Source organism: Micromys minutus (assembly GCF_963924665.1).
Source record: "Micromys minutus genome assembly, chromosome: 6".
NCBI lineage: Eukaryota > Metazoa > Chordata > Mammalia > Rodentia > Muridae > Micromys > Micromys minutus.
Genome location: NC_137975.1, coordinates 23,218,108 through 23,239,837, shown reverse-complemented (window position 1 = coordinate 23,239,837; position 21,730 = coordinate 23,218,108). Strand labels below are relative to the sequence as shown.

General features: G+C 44.6%; 1 protein-coding gene and 1 pseudogene across 5 annotated transcripts in view; one reads left to right on the top strand and one right to left on the bottom strand.

Moving 5' to 3' along the window:
• The window catches only part of SRGAP2 (SLIT-ROBO Rho GTPase activating protein 2), a 208,698-nt gene extending 199,953 nt beyond the window's left edge, over nt 1-8,745 (top strand). For 3 of the 4 annotated variants that reach the window (XM_080917629.1, XM_080917627.1, XM_080917628.1), the window contains exons 21-23: nt 994-1,140; nt 4,634-4,958; nt 7,823-8,745. In XM_080917629.1, coding sequence (XP_080773755.1) covers nt 994-1,140; nt 4,634-4,958; nt 7,823-8,206 — 856 coding nt within the window. In that variant the 3' untranslated portion in view covers nt 8,207-8,745. Of the gene's footprint in view, nt 1-993; nt 1,141-1,921; nt 2,233-4,633; nt 4,959-7,822 lie in introns of those variants that run through there. The other variant, XM_080917630.1, reaches the window with a different exon arrangement.
• A 5,474-nt stretch (nt 8,746-14,219) lies between these two features.
• On the bottom strand, nt 14,220-14,716 carry LOC308421727 (transmembrane protein 126A-like; annotated as a pseudogene). The gene has a single exon. The product of its transcript is annotated as a transmembrane protein 126A-like (transcript).
• Nucleotides 14,717-21,730: the final 7,014 nt, after the last annotated feature.

The following is a 21,730-nucleotide window of genomic DNA, read 5'->3' as shown; positions in this document are numbered from 1 at the left end:
AAGAAGCCTTGTAAAAGAAGCACAGTAGGGCAAGGAGGGAAAAGGATGTCGGAGAACAAGGGAAACCAGAGGTGGCTCTAGAGGTCCCACTGGATAGCCTGTCTGTTCGTTCCCATCCTTTGAAGCAATGTCTTCTAGGCAGAAAGTAGCGAAGCTTGTGGCCCACACACACCTGCCTCCCTTTTCCCTATCCCAGCCCCACACCTCTCTAGGACACAGCATTGTCACTGGTTTCAGTCCTTCGCTTACTATTATCTTTTTAAAGGTTGATGTCCTGAGTCTGCACCCTCCCAGCCTCTCCCGGGCTTGTTCTGCGGGGAAACCCTCCCTGTGTTGATAACATCGCAAACCTGGTGGCAGTCTATGCATGGACAGGACTCTCCCAAATTTAGCATTATGACTTCACTACGGGATCGAGAGAAGAGGAACTGTGGGAGAAAAGGGGTTCTCTTTTTCATCAGTAGCCAAAGGGGCCAGGAGAACAATGGAGAGACCTGGGACCATCTTGAATGCTCAGACCGAGGCTATGTGTGCTGCGACAGTGTGGCCATGTGTCCACACCATGCCTCATCGATGGCATCTCCCTCCAGAGCCTCTTCAGAGCTACCTGCTCTTACCACAGTGCTCAGAACCTCAGCAGATAAACTGCAATCTGGACCTCACCTTCTCCAGGAGGTGGTCCCATCGTGGCCACCGCACAATAGCAGCATGGGCCCAAAGGCAGATGCTTTGAATCCAGGTGTCCCCTAGCCAAGCTTTTCTGAGGAACTGAGAGTGAAATAGGACTCAGCAAGCTATTTATTTATTTAAGTGACCCTCCAAAGGCCCTCAGGTTCCCTTGCCTCTGCTCAAAAAGCTAGCCCAGATGGGGGTTGCCGCTCCCTCCACGCTGTGTGGGGTTATGTGTATGTCCGGGGGGGCCATCTTGCAGATTTAACACTGCTTTTTGTGTTGTTTTCCCTTCTCCCTGCCTGCCTGTCCCTTCTGCCCCAGCGAGGACGGTGTCGTGGAGAGGTCCAGCCCCAAGTCTGAGATTGAGGTCATGTCTGAGCCACCTGAAGAAAAGGTGACAGCCAGAACGGGGGCCAGCTGTCCCAGTGGGGGTCATGTAGCTGATATTTATCTTGCAAACATCAACAAGTAAGCGCTGCTTTTCATTTTCTGCTCCCCTAAATGATTCACTCACTCAGCCTCACCCTAGCCTAACCCCGCTCCGCTGTGCTATACGCGGGGCTCCCAGCTCCCCCAGCCTAACAGTCTTCATGTGTTTGTTTGCTGCTGCAAGGTGTATGGCCAGGCTGAGGAAAGGAGCTTTATGTGGGTCTGAGGGCAGGCCCCAGCCTCCAGCTGTCTGTTATCATCCTGTGGTACTGTGTGTTCCACAGTGTCTGTCTGCCCAGACTTCCTGGCAGTCTTAGCCAAACCTTCATCAAAGCTTTGGTCACCTTTGCAATTTGGTTTTGTGCTGTTTCTTCTATTTCTTATCAGTGCCTTCACTTTTCCAGTTCTTATTCAAATAGTATTTGATATCATCTTTGACCCTTGTCTGTCTGAAGATTCAGAGTCTCATATGTCTTTCACCAAGCTAATGCCCCACCCTGTGGGCTTACCTAGATGACATGTGTCTGTTCTCCCTAACCCGAATTCATGGCCGTGGAAAAGAGAAGAGCACTGAGCCCGAGGGAAGCTTTGTCCTGAGCTCCTGAGTCATCCTGTGATTCCCCTTCGCTCCCTTTCACACTAGCAGAAATCACTTTTCATCTGTTCCTGTTGCTTTAGCACCGTGTATTGTGCTTCCCTAGTAGTCCCTCTGCAGACTCCCACACCCCCTGTCCGGCAGGCTTCCTCCACCCCAGCTTTCATTGTGGCCATTAGCAGTATTCTGAGGTTCTAACTCCATCCACACCTGCTGGCTATCTAGAGGGATTCCTCGTTCGCCTGCCCATGAGCTGCCGCCTCCCCAAGAGGCACTCAGGCTATTGGAGAACTAATCTCATCTCAAGGGGCCAGACACCAAGTCCTACAGACCTCTTTCCACCAGACCCTGAACTGTGGCCCAGTGCCAGGATGATGACAAGCCCCGAGGCCCTCCTGGTGAACGTGGATTGGAGATGACGTACAGTTTGTATTCCCCCCGACTTTGGAGGGGTGAAATGATTTGCACTTTGATACCCTGTTAACCATAGCCTCTGGACACTGAGACTGGAAGGAGAATAAAAGATGCTTATTGTTTTTAAACTGCATGAGGTTGCCAGATCTCTTGGCTTTTTTTCCAACCAGACAATAGAGGGGGTTGGGGAAAATGGTTCTTTCCTATCTCTTTACCCTCAAGTTCATCTAATTTATTCAGCTCACTTATTCAGAATAGTCATAATTCAGACCACTAAACAAGTTGAGGATTTTATACTTCCTTTCAGTCTGCTAGGAGGCCAGGTTAATAAAAAAAAAAAAAGTAGCTGCCAGCTAATCACATTTTTTTTCAATATTTACAAGTCTCTGTTAATTATGAACCTGCACTCACAAGGTCATAAGCCTATTATGCCAGAAACCAAGACTGGGTGTTGGAGGGGAAGTTAAGTGTTTATTTGTGCACATTTATTTTTGTTTTTATGGTGTTGAGGACAGGACTGAATAAGTCACATGTCAGATGGAGCACTCTACTGCCTAGCTACAGATTCATCCCTGGGTGTTAGATTTTAAGCCCGCGTATATGTAATGCCATTTATTACAAAGGAACTATGAGAACAAATGATGAAAATAGTCAAAAGATAAACATCTGGTAGAATGTTGAGGTGCTTCTCTTGAACTGCTTGTGGTATCAAAGTTCTCGTGATGAATTTCCTGGGGGCAGAGCATAACCAAACCTTGTCAACATGATCTAATCCACCTTTCCTAGGCGCCAGCCAATCAGAGCATGAGTGGCAGACAGCCCGGTATGCCTGGCCCTTAGGAGTGAGTCTGCCGTTCTATCTTCCTGACTACCTCTACAATAGTCCTCCCATTCAACATCAGTTTCCTGATTGCCTTAGAGAAAGAACTCTATCCTCCTGGACTCTCTCACCTGGTTAACTTCTCCTCACCCTCCAAGACTCAGTCTTATTTGGGGAAGTCTTCCTGACACCCTAAGTTCCTTGAGGCTGAAAAAAAAAAGTCTCATTCTGCATTCTGCAATGGCTTGAGTTGTTGGTGCTCAGTGCTATGCCTGGTTCTTCCTTCAGGCTGAGCTTCTTACCAGCATCTCTGTCTTCCTCATCTTCATGGCCCAAATAGAGCCTGGGGTGATACACAACCACAGCCTCCTAAATCTGCCTTCTCAGCAGTCCTGGCTTGTGAGTCAGCCATCCTTGAATGGGAAAAGGAAATCAGCAGAGTTCCTAGGGTGTGGTTGTTTCAGTTTAGTTCCACATCCTATATTAACCATCTGAGTAGAGCCAAGCACCAATGCTAGTTATTCAGAGCTCACAGTCTGGCAAGGCAAAAGACCATATGGAAGGCAACTGAAAGGCAGTTCTACAAGCTCTGAGGGAACGTGAGAGGGGGAAATCTCTCCAGTCTGTAGTTGGAGCCACTAGTGTCTGGAAAACTTGACAGAGGAGGGCTTATTTCAGCAGAGCCTCCTAGACTAAAGAGCATCCTTTTTCTTGTTGAAAATGGCTGCCGTACAAGGCTAGTCCTACCTAGCAGACACATTCTTAGAGTGGCTGCTGGGCCATACCCTGCTGAACCTGGAAAGATAAAGCAAACCTCAGCTATAAGCAGCACAAGAACTTACTTAAGGCTTCAGAGATGGCCCACAATCTTCAGAGTCTTACCATCACCATCCAGAGTCCCCAACTCAGCTCATCTTCCTCAGTAGATACAAGATCAGAGCTACCCAGCTGCTATCTGAACTAGCAGCGTGATGACATCTTAGATGAGGTCCTTTAAAATTTGGTTTAAAAAAATGAAATTATTCAACATTGGCAATACTCACATGACAAGGATCCTCCCATACCATATCATTTGAGAGCCTTTTGTAGTATGAAATAAATTGGCTCAGTGCTGGGTAGCATCAGAGTTGCATACATGCCCATTCCCCCTTAGGAGCAGGCACACCGTGAGCCCTCTGGCTGTGCTAAAAAGCAGTTCCTTGAAAAATCTTTCCCATATCTATGAATAAGAAACAGATTCTTGCTAGAGCCCAGATGATGACAGGCCCACTATAGATAGTTGAGCAAACAGATCTGGAAATGTTAGCTCCTGTTACCAGCAGTTCTCCCCTCCTTGGTGATGGTGAGACTTTCTTACCTGGGACCTTGGGTTTCTGTTCAGGCAGGCAACGGAGTGGGTCTTTTCGTGAATCTTTCTCCCACTAGAAACTTTTTCTTAAACAGGCATTTTTTTCTGACAGCATCTTACATGTTTAGAACTCAAAGCTCACAGCCACCAAGTAAGTATGCATCTCACTCTGCCCAGGTTGGGGGTTGGAAGGGAACAGATTCAAAGAGAAAAGAAGAGCGAGAAAAACTGAAGAGTTAGGGTATTCTACTTGACTCTTTAGAAGTCCCAGGTGCCAGCCTCTGCCCCTCTGTCACAATCCTAGCTCCCTTGGAGCCAGGGCTCCCTGATCAGATGCCATTTCTGTTTGTTGAAGGCAAAGAAAGCGTCCAGAATCTGGGAGCATCAGAAAAGCATTTCGGAGTGACAGCCATGGGCTGGGCGGTTCTCTGACTGACTCCTCCTCCCCGGGGGTGGGGGCTAGCTGCCGTCCATCTTCCCAGCCCATCATGAGCCAGAATCTCCCCAAGGAAGGGCCAGATAAGTGTTCCATCAGTGGCCATGGCAGTCTCAACTCTATCAGCCGCCACTCATCCTTGAAGAACCGGATGGACAGTCCACAGATCCGGAAGACCGCCACAGCAGGAAGGTCAAAAAGCTTCAATAATCATCGGCCCATGGACCCTGAAGTCATTGCACAGGTAACAAGGGCTCTGAACAAGTGATATGTTTACACTGGTCATTTCCTCTCAGCAGCCCCAGCTAATGCACAGAACTTTAAGCAGACCAATGCTCTGTACATGCTATAGAGAGTACTGCAAGAATCACGATGAACCTCCCAAGACAGCTTACTAAGCAGTCTGCCTAGTCCTCTCTCCCCAGCAAGAACCTGAAAGTAGAACTGATAGAATTCTGCCTTCTTCATATTCTGGCTGTTTGCAGCTTTTAGCTTTTAAAACCAGCAGTTAAGAGTATTTTGATAAAAGTCCATTAGCCTTACTAAAGTCTGGGATGATAGCTCAGTGGCTAAGAATACTTGCTATGGAAGCAAGATGAACTAAGTTCAGATCTGCAGCACTCACATAAAAGCCTAGCATGGCCATGTATGCCTGTAACCTCAGTGCTGGGGATTAGGAGCAGACAGCCAGCATAGCCAAACTAACAAGCTTCAAATTCAGTGAGAGATTCTGTCTCAAGTAAGGTAAAGTTGACGAGTAATGCAGGAGGGTACCTGACATCTTCCTCCGGCTTCTGTGCATAGGACACGTGGATAGGTAGGTGGGTGGGTAGGTGGATGGGTAGGTGGATGGGTAGGTAGGTATGTAAATAGATAGTAGACAGATGATAAAAACACAATCATAGACTTTAGTGAAGCTGAGACTCAACGATAGTCCATCCTGATCACCCCACTTCCTGAATCTGATTGCAGTGCTTGTGGGTAGATAATTAGTCTACCACCTGATTCTATCTTAAAGACCCCAAAGTACCCATGCTGCTTGAAGCTTGGGTACTAGAAGGGCCTCCAGCCCAAGGATCCAGATAACAGTGCAGATGAGCTCCCAGGTTGCAGGAGTTTACTTCTCATCTGCACCACACTGATGACTCTGTGTTTTCCATGAAATATTAGAAGCCCACCCTGATCTCCAAACATCCAACTACTGTGGCCACTCCAAAGTTCTCTCAGACGTCTCTCCCAGGTATATAATTTTCACTAGAACAGGTAGGACCTGAGGGATTGGTTATATCCGTTTTCTCACCTAATCTTCTGTGGTGAAAGGGAAGGGCAGTAGAGGCTCTGTTTGGTCTCTGTTGGCTGCATTGCTGATCTTGCTTAAGGAGGTGTGCCTGGTGAGGCCAGAGGTGAGCCTTGGGCCTGTGATGTCTTGCTTTGCTAACCCTCTATTCTGTTTAAGCTCCTGACAGCAGTCTACCTTGCACCATGGGAATCTTCCTTGATCCTCTTTGGCCAGCCATTAATCAAAGTGTTAGAAACTGCAAACATACTAGCTGCATAACAGGATGGGGCCAGGAGATAAAAGTTCTTCCAGAGCATTCTAAAAGATTTGAGAAGTCTAGTGTATATAGCTCAGTGATGCAAGGTCAGAATGCTTGCCTAGCATGCATAGGCTTCTAGGTCCTATCCCTGGGATTGCAGGAAGAAAAAAAGGGGAGGAGCTAATTAATGCCATAGTGATTAGTGAAAATGATCCCCATCATCTGTAGTGAATATAGATCATGCCATAGAACCAAAAGCCCCTGAGCGGGAAATCTGAGACTGACTTGAAACTTACAATGTTTGAAAGTATTCTTGATCCAAAGAGGAGTCCTGTGGTGGCTTTGGGACACAATATTAAACACAAGTTTGTGGGGAGGGGAGGGGAGGGAAGCTGGGTGCTTACACACAGTGGTTCTTTGGTTCTGCCTTGAGCCCCTGGGCTAGGACTGCTTTTTTCCTAAAATCTGCCATGGCCACTGTTTTACCTATGTGGGCTGTGGCTCCCCCTTTTGGCCACTCTGGGTTCTCTTTCACGGTTCTGGGTAGAAGAAACTGGTTTCAAAGTGCATACTTGGATGAGTTGGAAAATTGAAGCATTGTTCTAATCAATCTTCAAGGACTTGGCTCTTGAACCTTTCTTAGTTCTTGTGGAGGAAGGAAGGAATAAACCCCTTAACCATTGGCCTTGAAGTCAACAAAATAAAGATCATACTTGATCTCTACCACTTTGTAAAATGTGTTCACTGTGTATATGTTCAAACAGACACAGAAATGCAGGGAATTGTGTAATGAATCCACGTGTATTCATGACCTTTCCTCTCTCCATTTAATTGTATGTTATTTTATCCAGAAATGTTTCAGCACCTGTCATAAAAACAAGGATTCAAGTTGCAAAGAGTCAGCTACTCTTTCCTTTTTAACCTTTTCTCTTAGTTATTAAACTTAATACATTTGTGCAATGTATTTTGATCATGTCCTCCACTGCTTCCTACCTCTAGCTCCTCCTACTGCCTCCCACTTTGCTTTCTTCCCAACCTCACGTCTTCCTTTTGTTATTGTTGTTAACATCCACCCCCAAGTCCAATATGTACTGGACTAATACTTCCCATATGTGTGGGAAGTCTAATACTTCCCATATATGCATGGGTCTAGAGCCACCTTCTGGGGCATGGTCAACCTACCAGGAGCCCCATTTCCAAAACTGAGTGACTGTTCCTCAGAAACCATCAACTGCCTTCTCCGGTGGGCATGTGGCCTGAGGGAGTCCTGCCCCAGTTTCTGCTGGCATTTTGGCTGGCTTGATCTTGTGAAGGCAACCACAACAGGTATGAGCTGATGTGTGCAACAGCCTTGTCCTATCCAAAAGTCACCAGTTTCTTTTTCTAAATTCCTGATGATGACAATCTCTCTGTCCCCTTTCTCCACATTCTGGACACTCATATGTCCCAGGTCATTGGCCAAGTGAAATAAGGCATTTTATGGCTGGCTTGAAACAGGTTTCAACCAGAGCTTGTCCCTGGGGACAACTGTCTTGGTTTGTCTTACTTCTTCCTTTTTCCTGTTTTGCAGGACATTGAAGCAACAATGAACTCTGCCCTGAATGAGCTTCAAGAGCTAGAGCGGCAGAGCAGTGCTAAGCACACACCTGATGTGGTTCTGGACACCTTGGAACCCCTCAAGACCTCCCCAGTGGTAGCCCCCACATCTGAGCCCTCCAGCCCCCTGCACACCCAGCTCCTCAAGGACCCTGAGCCTGCCTTCCAGCGCAGCGCCAGTACTGCTGGGGACATTGCCTGCGCCTTCCGGCCTGTCAAGTCTGTCAAGATGGCTGCTCCAGTCAAACCACCAGCCACAAGGCCCAAGCCAACTGTCTTCCCCAAAACAAATGCCACTAGCCCTGGTGTCAATTCATCCGCTTCCCCACAGTCCACTGACAAGTCTTGTACTGTCTAAGGGGTATAACATCATTGTTCTAGACAAGGAGACTGGCTGTTTTTTAAATCTTCCTATTTAACTAGCTTGGGGACTCAGTTGAAAATTAGGTTCTAAGTTGTTCTTACAGGAATTAGCCTTCCCATTACCCAGACCTTGAGAATGAAGCCCTTGTTACTGCTTTTCCCTCTCTGGTCCTTCCCTCTGCTCTTTGCTTCCCTCTGTTGTTATATCCAACCAGCTCCAGTACATACTATTCTTAGGTTAGCCAGTGACAGGTGTCCTATTGTCGGGCTGCTGTGATGTCTGCCACAACAAGAATTGGGTACATGGGCCTAAGTCTCTAAACCTTCAGACCATAGAGGATACCTTGGCCAGATGTTTGGCTGCAGCCAATCAGCTCTCAGTGGCATCTTGTTTTTCAGTGCTGACTTAAAAGTTCATATATAGCCCAGTTCTCATTTTATATAAATATGTGTGTGTGTGTGTGTGTGTGTGTGTGTGTGTGTGTGCATGCACACCCTTACACACACAGGTTCTTCTGGTCTCTGGTGTAGCCTCTCCTGGTCATAGACCACTCTTTGTTTGGTGGCAGTTCACACTGAAGCCACCAGGAGTCTCTGTTCTCATCACAAACTGTCCTGTTTGGAACAGAGAAACCTGACCTTTGAAATCTCTGTCATAAAAATATAGCGCACAGTCTGACGTGCGGTGGGGATTCCGTCTTCTTCCTCGTGCTGTGAGTTAGTCACTGGTTGTTTCCATTTGCTCTGCCCCGTTCTGTAGACATGCATCCCAGTCTTATTACAGAGCTTTTGAAGTTTTTCTGAGCATACAGACTTTTCTTTGGTTCCTGTCTTTGTCTCTGGCAGTTTTCCATGTAAGATGTTTTCCAATATAAGACAGTTCTATAGCTAGTTCCTTTTAGAGTAAAAAAAGTCTTAAAGTTTTATTGTGTTTATGGCAGGTTTGAAAGGGTAGGAAATGGGTCCTTCTTCTTCTCACCATTTTTGGCATCTAAAACCTTTTAAAATTCGCCATTCCATTAAAAAAAAAAATAAGTTGCTCTCTGCTAATCCAAAAACTGTACCCAGATTAAAACTATTTCAAGTTCACCTCTTGGCTTAGTTTTTATAAAGCTCTCTCTGGATGAACAGAGGCTTGAAAAGCCTTCGATAAATTCTAGAATTACTGCCTCTTGAAACTGTTTTTTGTTTATCCAAACAAGGATGACTAAGGGAACTTTGACCCCCACAAACTCAAGATTGTTTTCCTGAAACCTGAATCTTTAAAAAGGGAAAAATTGAATGTTTCACATTGGGTCCTGCCTTTGGCCTTTTTCAGATGTGCTACCGTTGAAAGCTCTCCCAGCCTACAAGCCTAGTGCTTGGAGCACCCACTCCTCTTACACCGTGCTCCCCAGGAGCACCAGAGCTAGGAAATCCTCCTTTGGGATCATGTGTTCCAACAGCTCCTTGCAGCTCAGGCCCATTCTTCTCTGTCTTCTGCTATGCTTTTATTTTTACTGTATTGTTTTCTATAGTTCAAGAGAAATGGGTTTGCCATTTGGGTTTGAAAATCTGAGAGCTTTTAGCTTTAGGCTAGAAAAGGATCCTTTTGGACCAACTTGTGAAGCTGGTAGTTGGATCTGTAGAAAGTGGCGGATGTTTCTCTCTGAGTGAAGGGAACGGGGAGCCTGAAGGAGTTACTAATGAGAAGAGTAACTCTCAACACTGAGCTAGAGAAGAGAACTCTAGCACCCGTGAGCAGCGTGAGTCTGACTGCATGGGGGACCCCTCGGTCCTTTGGATGTCTGATTCCTACTGTTCTTTTATCTGACCTGGGCTTGTACTGCTCCTGAGCCAACAGGGGCTTCCAGACCCGAGGATCCATTTCCTTTCTGAACATGAAGCTCCACGCTTTACTTTTTACATTCCTCTTAATCTAAGTGATCAGAGTTTCCAACCTGCCCTTTATCCTCTCTCCAGGACACTACCCTCTAAGAAGGTAAAAACAAAGGTTCTTAAAGACCATACTTTGGGCCTCTTCTTTTTTTTCTTGCCTTCCCTCTTAACCTTGTACATTATTTGTGTGTTTTCATCCCTTTGGTCGATGTCCATCTGCTGATTTGCATAATGAACTGGCCCATGTACAAGTGGCTCCCTACCGACCCCAGCTCTGGGAGCCGAGCTGTCTTCCTTATCTCTGGTGCTTCTGACGCCTGTGAGATGGTCCTGTACAAGGAGGAGAGTCCTCCTCAGCAGAGCTCACTTCAACTGGAATTGAGGTTGCACACTGTGATTTCACAACCAAAAGCCAAAAGGAGCCGGCCACCCCAGGCCTTGGGCAACCAGCCTTCCTCAGATAGGCTTGCCCGAAACCAGCATGATGCTTCCAAGAGCCCTGCTCTGCCCCTCGTGGCATGGATCCTTTCCCTGGTGTGGACTTAAGTCTCTGGGGAAGATATGCGGATGGGGCTACCAGCATCCCAGTTTGGAAAGTAGAGGAGTTTGCCACCAGCAGCTTATAAACTGGAAATGCTGGTCTCTGCCAGCCTCCTCAGGCCACCCTCATTTATCCCCAAGGAGATGAGAAAACCTTCCAGTACCAGGATGAACAGACCACTGGAAGGGCTGGTGTGCATGGACTTAGATCTTCCAGGGAACTACAGTGTTGTGGCGTCTGATTTGTATGTCACATTTGTGTAAAATGGTATGTTCTTTAAAATGGTGTTGATAACTGGAATATTGTATGTATGCTTGAAGATGCTTTGTGTGAACCTAAGACTCACTCAGCCGATGTTGGATTGGGGAAAATCCAAAGCACAACTTCAAAATAAAATACATTTTTAGGTTTCGCTGCTGCAAGTCCCCTCCCTTCCCCTCTCCCTGAAAGTGCTGAAGTAGCAGAGTCTGAGCCTAGGACAGTAGGAACTAGGTGACCTTGAGTGCCACCTTCTTTCCCCTCTATGGCATGCACCCATTTAGCCTATGTGTGGAGCCTCAGAGGTTTTATAGGAAGTCTCCAGTACTGTTCACCAATCTGTGGTTGTAAGAACTTCCCTTAACAGAACCCACCTTTTGTTTTCAGTGAGGACTGCTTTCATTTTTAGCTTTATGATCAGAGTTCCCCACTTGAAAGCATGGTGGTGCACGCCTTTAATCCCAGTACAGAGATGGGTGCATCTACATAAGATGTATGCCAGCCTGGTCTACAGAGTGAGTTCCAGGACGTCTAGAGCTACACAATAAAGCCAGCCTTGTATTGGGGAGGGAGAAGGAAATACAGACCTTTAAAACTGGTTGGAAACTTACCAACTATGACTAAGGGTTGCCAGACAGTTCTGTATTATAAGAGTTCTCATTTTTACCTAGTGTGTATGCGTGGTGTTTTGCCTGCATTTGTGTCTGTACTGTGCATGTATGCAGTAACATGGAGGTCAGAAGTGGGCATCAGAGCCTCTGGAACTGAACAGACACAGCAGGCAGTTGCATGGGGCTGGAAACTGAATTCTGGTCCTCTGCAAGAACAGTCAGTCCCCTGAACTGCTGAGCCATCCCTGTATCTGGAAAAGGGCCTGACTGACATGCCTTGCTGCCAGTGGGGGCAGAGGATACAGGGATGCTTCTACTCCCTTGGAGATGCCGTGTGTTTAACAGAAAGTGAGCTTGATGGTGGAGTTCATAGAAAGTAACAGCTGGTTCCTCTACCACATGTTCCAGCCAAGATGGGTTACCAGAAACCTCCAGACTTGCCCCCCTGGAGTCTAGTGTGTGTGTGTGTGTGTGTGTGTGTGTGTGTGTGTGTGTGTGTGTGTGTGTGTAAATGTAAATATACATATGCATTGTTTGTTTGAAACAGAGTCTTCTAGTCCTGGCCATCTCTGAACTCACTATGATCTCAAACTCATAGAGATCAATTACTTACCTCTGCCTCCCGAGTGCTGAAATTAAAAACATGTACCACCATGCCCCTCAGAATTATTTTTCCTAAGATGTTGCTGAATTCTTAAAACAGCACAGTTGTCCTGCCTGTCTATTTGATGGATATATGGGCAGTCCTGCTTTAAACTCTTTCCTATCCTGCACACAGCTTCTGCCTTGGGTGGGGCTGTTTGACTTCTTACGCCATGTGTCCCAGGTAAGAGCAAGTGTGCACACATGCCTATATGCACACATATCTAACGTGTGAGAGTTTCAGAAAGCATGTTCGATCTTGCTCATGCTGTCCCAGTTCTTCCCTACCCAACCTTGCCTCCCGCCATCAACAGTCACTCGTGCTGCCCCATATTCTTGGCTGTGTGGCCTTCCACTGGAACTTGGTTTGCTTATGAGGGATGACACTCTCCCAGCTGCTAACAGTTGCTCCTCTTCTAAGGGTGGGACTGCATGTCCAACTCCCCTCTCCATGCTGGGATTTGGGCTGGTCTTGTGCAATGTGTACGTTTTTAATAAATAGATGCCAGACTAACAAAAACAGCAAAATGCCAAGAGAGGTGACAAATTAAAACGAATTCCACAAAACCTGGGGTCAACGTTGACTTTTAGACCACTTATGATAATATGAGGCATCCCTGAGGATAAGTCAAGCCTGGCATGTTTACTGGAATTATCTGTGTTCAGTGGTGATACTGGGGATCCTACCCCACCCGGGGCATGGATAGCTCCCTCTTAGATTTGTTTCTGCCACCCTGTGAGACATGTGGAATCTCACACCCACCCCCCTTTCAGCAGGAGCATAAGTGGGGGGAATCCCTGAAGCTGAGGAGTTGCTGAGGCGGAGCCAGCTCTTGGGCTATAGGCAAAGTGCCAAAGAGTAGAGAATCCTGCAGGCAAGGGTCATGCTTTTGGGATCCCTTTTCATATGTGTTCCATGGGAACTTTGATGGAAGCCAGGTGGCAGTGAGCAGTCAATACGCAAGCCCATTTCAACAGGATGGAAACCAAAACAGGAGACCAGGTTAGTAAGTCCATTGTTCCAGGACATTGGGTAAGAAGTAGTTTCACAGTGTACTCACAGACCTCCTGCTTCAGCCTCTTGAGTGCTGGAATTTCTAAACAGGAGCCACCACAGCTGGCAGGAAACTTCCTTTGACTCAGATGCTAACCTGATATTACATATGGCAAAGAATCATTTAGTCAATCAACCGACTTTTATCTATTCAAGCGTTGTACTGAGCAAGAAAGACAGACTGTAGAGCTTTTTTTCCTGAACACACAAAGCAAATTAAGTGACTGTGAAAATGAGACGGTCCTGAGTCGGACAAGAAACCATCATGGAACTGTGTGATCACGTGTACCAGTAGTCCCAGATACTCATTAGCTGAGGCAAGAGGATCACGGTTTGAGGCCAGCTTTAGCAATGACTCCATTTTTAAAAGAGGGAGGGGTCATTGTGGTGTGAGATCAAGCACAGAAATGTTTAATTTCTGCTTAGGGAGAGTGCTAATTTAGATGATCAAAAGACACTCAAGTGGGAATAGCAGACAGTAGATGTGTGAGTCTGGAGTTTGGGGACATGAAATAGATACCTGAAATCCAGCAGGATATATTCAAACAGAGACCTGAAATGATGTGTAGATGTAAAAAGAAAATCTCATAAAGGAGGGGCCAGCAGAAAAAGATGGAGTAGACCCAGTACCTAAGTGTCAGAAGAGCGTATTAGGATTTCGAGGCAGAGTGCCTTGTAGGTAGTACAGGTTCACCACAGGTCACACTGTGCAATGCATCTTACACAAGGAATGTATTGATGCTGGGAGCAAAAGGCCATCTCAGAGCAGGGGCAGGAGAGGGACAGACAGACAGCAAGAAAGAGGTCTGTACTGCCGGGGACCTAGGGAGATAATGGAATAAGCCACTGGGGCTAAGTCGCTGTAAACAGGCTGCGGGAGAGCCTGATTTCTGACACACATGCCACAGAATCCAGGAAAAAGATATATTTGATAAAAAAAAAAAAAATAGGGATCAACTTTTTTTTTTTTAATATTGAAGACATTTATTTTAACTATTTATTGTTGTACATATTTGCTCCAAAATCATTGAATTTCTAACTCAGGTTCAGGTAACTGAAGGGCCTTTATGAGGAGTTTATATTGTCTAGACCCAAGATATGCTGCAAACACAGTCTGAAGTAAAGTAGGAAATACCATTTTTCAAAAGACAGGCTTAGAAACTGTAATCCAGTAATTGACGATGTTTCCTCTCTGTGGTAAAGGGCTTGATTCATACCTGGCAACAAGGCCACCATTCACGGGTATAGCCAAAAGGATGGGGTACAGGCCACCCAGAACAAAACCAACCAGTGCACCCCGTGTCGTGGTGCAGGTTTCACAGTTCAGATCACCTGTACTCAAAGGTAAACTTACAAAACTATGGTAGGACAGGTTTGCTGTCAAAAATGGGATCACAGCCATTGGTAAGCTAGAAGCTAATCGAGCTTGCATCACGTTCAAGATTCGCCGAAATAGACTGTTTGCTATTAGGCCCCCAAAGGCAGCATTAAGTCCAATATACGCTGATCCATATTCAAGCAGATTCCCTTACAGGATCATAAAACCGAAGTGAATACCTTCACATCCACATTTTTATTTTAAACAGGCTTTTGAGTCTGGGAAGAGGCCACCAGGAAATCTCTGGGCGCAGGTAGTGCGATGCAGACTGGGAATAGACAATTCCGGCCCAAAGCCAGAGCTGGCCCACTGCCATTGAAACTTACAGCCTACCCACAGAGAGCTGAACACCCAGGAACAATCTCCTTCCTGAGTCCACAGGCCCACTAATCCACAGGAGAGACAAGCTCCAGTCAAAGACAACAAGATTACCGAACATCACAGACAACAAGATGGCAAGAGGCAAACACAATAACCTAAAAAACAGAAACCAACCAACACAACCTGGCAACATCAGAACCCGGTTCTCCTACCACAACAAATAGTGGATATCCCAACACACAAGAAAAACAACTTAAAAATCATACTTCATGATGATGGCGGAGGTCCTTGAGAAACACATAAACAAGTAGAAGCCCTTAAAGACAAAACACACACACAAAAAAAAATCACTTAAAGAGCTACAGGAAAACACAACCAAATAGGTGAAGAAGCCTACAGAACTTCAAATAGATTGGACCAGAAAAGAAATTCCTCCCAACACAAAATAGTCAAACCACCAAATGTTGAAAACAAAGAAAGAATACTTAAAGCAGTAAGAAAAAAGGACAAGTAACATATAAAGGCAGACTGATCAGAATTACACCAGACTTCTCAACAAAGATCATGAAAGCTAGAAGATCTTGGACAGATGTCATACAGACCCTAAGAGAACACAAATGCCAGCCCAGGTTACTATATCCAGCAAAACTCTCAATTACCATAGATGGAGAAACCAAGATGTTCCAGGACAAAACCAATTTTACACAGCCCTACAAATAATAATAGATGGAAAATTCCAACACAGAAGGGAAACTACACCCTAGGAAATGCCAGAAAATAATCTTGCAACAAATCCAAAAGAAGAAAACTACATAAACATAATTCTATCTCTAACAACAAAATAACAGGAAACAACAATCACTATTCCTTAATATCTCTTAACATCAATGGATTCAATTGCCCAATAAAAAAACATAGACTATCAGACTGAATATGTAAACAGGATACAGCATTTTGCTGCATACAGGAAACTAATCTCAGTGATGAAGACAGACACTACCTCAGAGTAAAAAAAAAAAAAAAAAAACCTTCCAATATCAAATAAAATAGATTTTCAAACAAAAGTTATCAAAAAAGATAAGGAAGGACACTTTTTACTCATCAAAGGAAAAAAATCTATCAAGATAAACTCTCAATCCTGAACATCTATGCTCCAAATACAAGGGCACCCACATTCATAAAAGAAATCTACTAAAGCCCAGAGAATATATTGCACTACACACAATAAAAGTGGGAGACTTCAACACCCCACTCTCATCAATGGAAAGATCATGGAAACAGAAACTGAACAGTGAAACTAACAGAAGTTATGAACCAAATGGATTTAACAGATATCTGTAGAACATTTCATTATAAAACAAAAGAATATACCTTCTTCTCAGCATCTCACGGTATCTTCTGTAAAACTGGCCATATAGTTGGTCACAAAACAGGCCTCAAAAGATACAAGAAGATCGAAATAATCCCATACATCCTATCAGATCACCACGGACTAAGGCTGGTCTTCAATAACAACAAAAACAACAAAAAGCCAACATACACATGGAAGCTGAACAATGCTCTACTCAATGATAACTTGGTCAAGGAAGAAATTAAGATTTTTTACAAATTTAACAAAAATGAAGGCACAATATACTCAAACTTATGGGGTACAATGAAAGCAGTACTAAGAAGAAAACTCATAGCTCTGAGTGCCTCAAAAAAAAAAAAAAAAAAAAAAAAAGCTGGAGAGAGCATATACTAGCAGCTTGACAGGACACCTGAAAGCTCTAGAACAAAAAGAAGCAGAGATACCCAAGAGGAGTAGACTGCAGGAAATAATCAAACTCAAAGCTGAAGAGCTGAAATCAACCAAGTAGAAACAAGAAGAACTATATAAAGAATCAACAAATCAGTAGCTGATTCTTAGAGAAAATCAACAAGACTGATAAACCCTTAGCCAGACTAACTAGAGACACAGAGAGAGTATCCAAACTAACAAAATCAGAAATGAAACGTAACAACAGAAACTGAGGAAATTCAAGAAATCATCAGATCCTAATACAAAAGCCTATACTCAGAAAAACTGGACAATCTAGAGGAAATGGACAAATTTCTAGACAGATGTCAGGTAACAAAGTTAAATAAGGACTATATAAACATCTAAACAGCCCCCTAAAGAAATAGAAGCAGTCATCAAAAGCCTCCCCCCAAAAAAAACCTCTCCAAACCATTCCACAAAATAGAAACAGAAGGAACACTACCCAACTCATTCTTTGAAGCCACAATTACTCAATAAAATATCTTGCAAACCAAATCCAAGGACATATCAAAATGATCATTCACCTGGTTTCATCCCAGGGATGCAGGAATGGTTCAATATGCAGAAATCCATCAGTGTGATTCACCATATAAACAAACTCAAAGGGGGAAAAAAAAAAAAAAAAAAAAAACACATGATCATCTCATTAGATGCTGAGAAAGCATTTGACAAAATTTAACACCCCTTCATGTTAAAAGTCTTGGAAAGATCAGAAATTCAAGGCCCATGCCTAAACATAGCAAAAGCAATATACAGCAAACCAGTAACCAACGTCAAACTAAGTGGTGAGAAACTCGAAGCAATCCCACTAAAATCAGGGACTAGACAAGGCTGCCCATTCTCCCTCTACCTATTCAATATAGCACTGGAACTACTAACCAGAACAATTAGACAGCAAAAGGAAGTCAAAGGGATACAAATTGGAAAGGAAAAAAAAATCAAAATATCACTATTTGCAGATGATATGATAGTGTACTTAAGTGACCACAAAAAATTCACCAGAGAACTCTTACAGCTGATAAATAACTTCAGCAAAGTCCCTGGATATAAAATTAACTCAAACAAATCAGTAGCATTCCTCTACTCAAAGAATAAACAGACTAAGAACAAAATTTGGAAAAAGACACCCTTCACAATAGTCACAAACAATATCAAATACCTTGGTACCTAACCAGGCAAGTGAAAGATCTGTATGACAAGAACTTCAAGTCTCTGAAGAAAGAAATTGAAGATCTCAGAAGATGGAAAGATCTCCTATGCTCATGGATTGGAAAAATCAACATTGTAAAAATGGCCATCTTGCCAAAAGCAATCTACAGATTCAATGCAATCCCCATAAAAATTCCAACTCAATTCTTCATAGATTTAGAACAATTTGCAAATTAATTTGGAATAACAAAAAAGCAGGATATTGACAACTATTCTAAACAGTAAAAGAACTTCCAGGAGAATCACTATCCCTGACCTCAAACTGTATAACAGATCAAGTATGATAAAAACTGCATGGTATTGGTACAGAGACAGGCAGGTAGATCAATAGAACAGAATTGAAGACCCAGAAATGAACCCACACATCCATGGTCACTTGATCTTTGACAAAGAAGCTAAAAACATTCAATGGAAAAAGGACAGCATCTTCAACAATTGGTGCTGGTTCAACTGGCAGTCAGCATGCAGAAGAATGCAAATCGATCCTTTCCCATCTCCTTGTACAAAGCTCAAGCCCAAGTGGATCAAAGATCTCCACATAAAACCAAGTACACTGAAACTAATAGAGGAGAAAGTGGGGAAGAGCTTAGAACACATAGGCACAGGGGAAATTTTCCTGAACAGAACACCAATAGTTTATGTTCTAAGACCTAGACAAACAGGACCTCATAAAAGTACAAAGTTTCTGTAAGGCAAAGGACACTGTCAAGAGGACAAAACAGCAACTAACAGATTGGGAAAATATCTTTATCAATCCTACATTAGATAAAAGGCTAATACCCAATGTATACAAAGAACTCAAGAAGTTAGACTATAGAGAATCAAATAATCCTATTAAAAATGGGGTACAGAGCTAAACAAAGAATTCTCAACTGAGGAATACTGAATGGCTGAGAAGCACCTAAAGAAATGTTCAACATCCCTAGTCATCAGGGAAATGAAAATCAAAACAACCCTGAGATTTCACCTCACAACAGTCAGAATGGCTAAGATCAAAAACCCAGGTGACAGCAGATGCTGGTGAGGATGTGGAGAAAGAGAAACACTCCTCCATTGTTGGTGGGATTGCAAGCTGGTACAATCACTCTGGAAATCAGTCTGGCTGTTCCTCAGAAAATTGGACATAGTACTACTACCTAAAGACCTTGCTATACCACTCCTGGGCATATAACCAAAAGATGCTGTTGGAATTCCGTAAACCCCACCCCCTCTCTCTTGTTCTTGCTCTCTCTTGCTTTCTTGTTCTCTTACTCTCCCACCTTTACCCCTCCTCTTCCCCTTCCCTTCCCCCCTCTCTCTCTCTACATGGCCAGCCTCTACTCCTCTACTCCTCTTCCTCTCTTCTCTCTCTGCCTCTACTAACTTCTTAACTCCCCCATGACCTGAATAAACTCTATTCTGTACTATACCGTCATGTGGCTGGTCCCTCAGGGGAAAGGGATTCCCAACATAGACCCCCCCCAAAAGCATCCCCCTTACCCCCAGGCCTCCCTGCACCTCCATAGGCCATAGCCGCCCCCCCCCCGCCACTCTCTTCATCCTTTTCATAACAGATACTTAACATATAACAAGGACACATGCTCCACCATGTTTATAGCAGCCTTATTTATAATAGCCAGAAGCTGGAAAGAACCCAGATGTCCTTCAACAGAGGAATGAATACAGAAATTGTGGTAGATTTACACAATGGAGTACTACTCAGCTATTAGAAACAATGGCTTTACAAAATTCCTAGGCAAATGGACAGAACTAGAAGCTATCATCCTGAGTGAGGTAACCCAGTCACAAAAGAACACACATGGTATGCATTCACTGATAAGCAGATACTAGCCCAAAAAGCTCTGAATAAGCAAAAAACAATTCACAGACCTTATGAAGCTCAAAAAGAAGGAAGGCCAGAATGTGAATGCCTCAATCCTTCTTAAAAGGGAGAATAAAGCACTCTTAGAAGGAAATACAGGGACAAATAGAGGAACAGAGATTGAAGAAAAGATCATTCAAAGTCGTCCCCACCTGGGGATCCACCTTATATGCAACCACCAAACCCAAACACTACTGCTGATGCCAAGAAATTCTTACTGGCAGAAGCCAGATATGGATGCCTCCTCAGAGGCTCTGCCAGACTCATACAAATACAGTTGAGGATGCTTGCAGCTAACCATCAGACTGAACATGGGGACCCCAATGAAGGAGCTAGAGTAAGGACTGAAGAAGCTGAAAGGGTTTGCAACCTCATGGGAAGAACAACATTATCAACCAACCAAACCCTCCAGAACTCCCAGGGACTAAAACACCAACCAATGAGCACACATGGAGAGACCCATGGCCCCAGATGCATATGCAGCAGAGAACAGTACTGTCTGGCATCATTAGGAAGAGAGGCCTTTGGTCCAGTAAAGGTGTGTTTTCCCAGCGTATGGAGAATGCTGAGGCACTGAGGTGGAGAGGGTGGTTGAGAGAGGGAGCACCTTCATGGAAACAAATGGAGGGGGAGGGGGAAGGAGAGTGGGGAGGAAGTAATATCATTTGAAATGTAAATACAGAGAATATACAATAAAAAATTTTTTAAAATGTATCACCAATCAAACTTTCTAATTCCAGTACCACAATAGATAATACACATTTTGAAACCGTAAAAGATTAAAAAAAAAAAAAAAAAACCCTCATTGGCCAAAACAGTACCCATCATGGGCCCAAGGGGTAATCTGGCCACAATAGTAACCCAGATGACTTTCTACACTGATGGAGTAGCCATATTGAACAGGTTCACCTTGCTAGAGGGTAAGAGACCTTAGAGAAGCAGGTCTTACAGCACTAGTTAAATAATGTGCTAGAGAAAATACATACTTCTGTCCTCTCCAAGCCCTAGGTAACCCACAGGTGCAGTTTCCCACGCTCTTGCCGGATGGGAACCTGTAACACAAGAGACTGGAGTGTGGAAGCCTCAGGGATGCCCCTCCTGGCCTTACTGTGAGAAGCCACTGTAAGGGCTCTCTGTCCTGTTATCATCCGGTGATCTGTCAGCAATGAGCTCCAGGCCTGTTCTTGCCTCTCCTCCCCGTGGTGGGGTGGGGCTGGCAGAGGAAACCACCAGGTGTGGCCAGGGGAAAGTCCCACCAACATTCTAGAGAAACATGGAATTTCCTGGTTTTTAACCCCTCACCAAACTGCCCACTCAGAGCTGACCAGAGCCCTTCCCAGGATATTTGGGGTGCTGGTTTAGGGCTGGGAAGGTGGGCAAATGACTGGAGGTGTGTAGAACTTAATACTGTCAAACGGGGTCTGAAAAGAACTTTCCAGATTCCCAAAGTTTACCAGATATTCCATTTCCTGCCATCCATAATACCTAAAGCTTGCAATGCCTTCAGGATGTGATCAGAAAGCAGCCCTGGGTGGGGGTGGGGGTGGGTTTTGCTGTGTGTAAGGTCAGAGTGCGGTCTATGATTGGGATGTGTGTTCTTGCAAGCTCTAAGGAAGACAAGTCCTGTCCAGCTTCTAGGAGGGGCGAGCACAGGTCCTGGGCCTTTCTAGACAGTTTTCAACTTGGTTAACTTGTCAGACCTGTTTAGTTGACTTTAAGCAGAGACTCGAATTTCCCTCCCAAGATGCCAACACAGTCCTCTGTGGCCTGTCTCAGAGCCCCCAGCCTCGGTTCTTGGCTTCTTTGTGGCTCAGGCAATGGCCCTATGGTTTCCACTTGACAACTTACAGGATCATCCTTCCCTTTTCTGATGGAGGGGTGGAGGTGTGTGTGTGGCAGCCGCTGAGATGCCTGTCCCTTTAAGAGAGAGAGGAAGGGAGGGAAAGAGGAGGGGAGAAGGAGAGA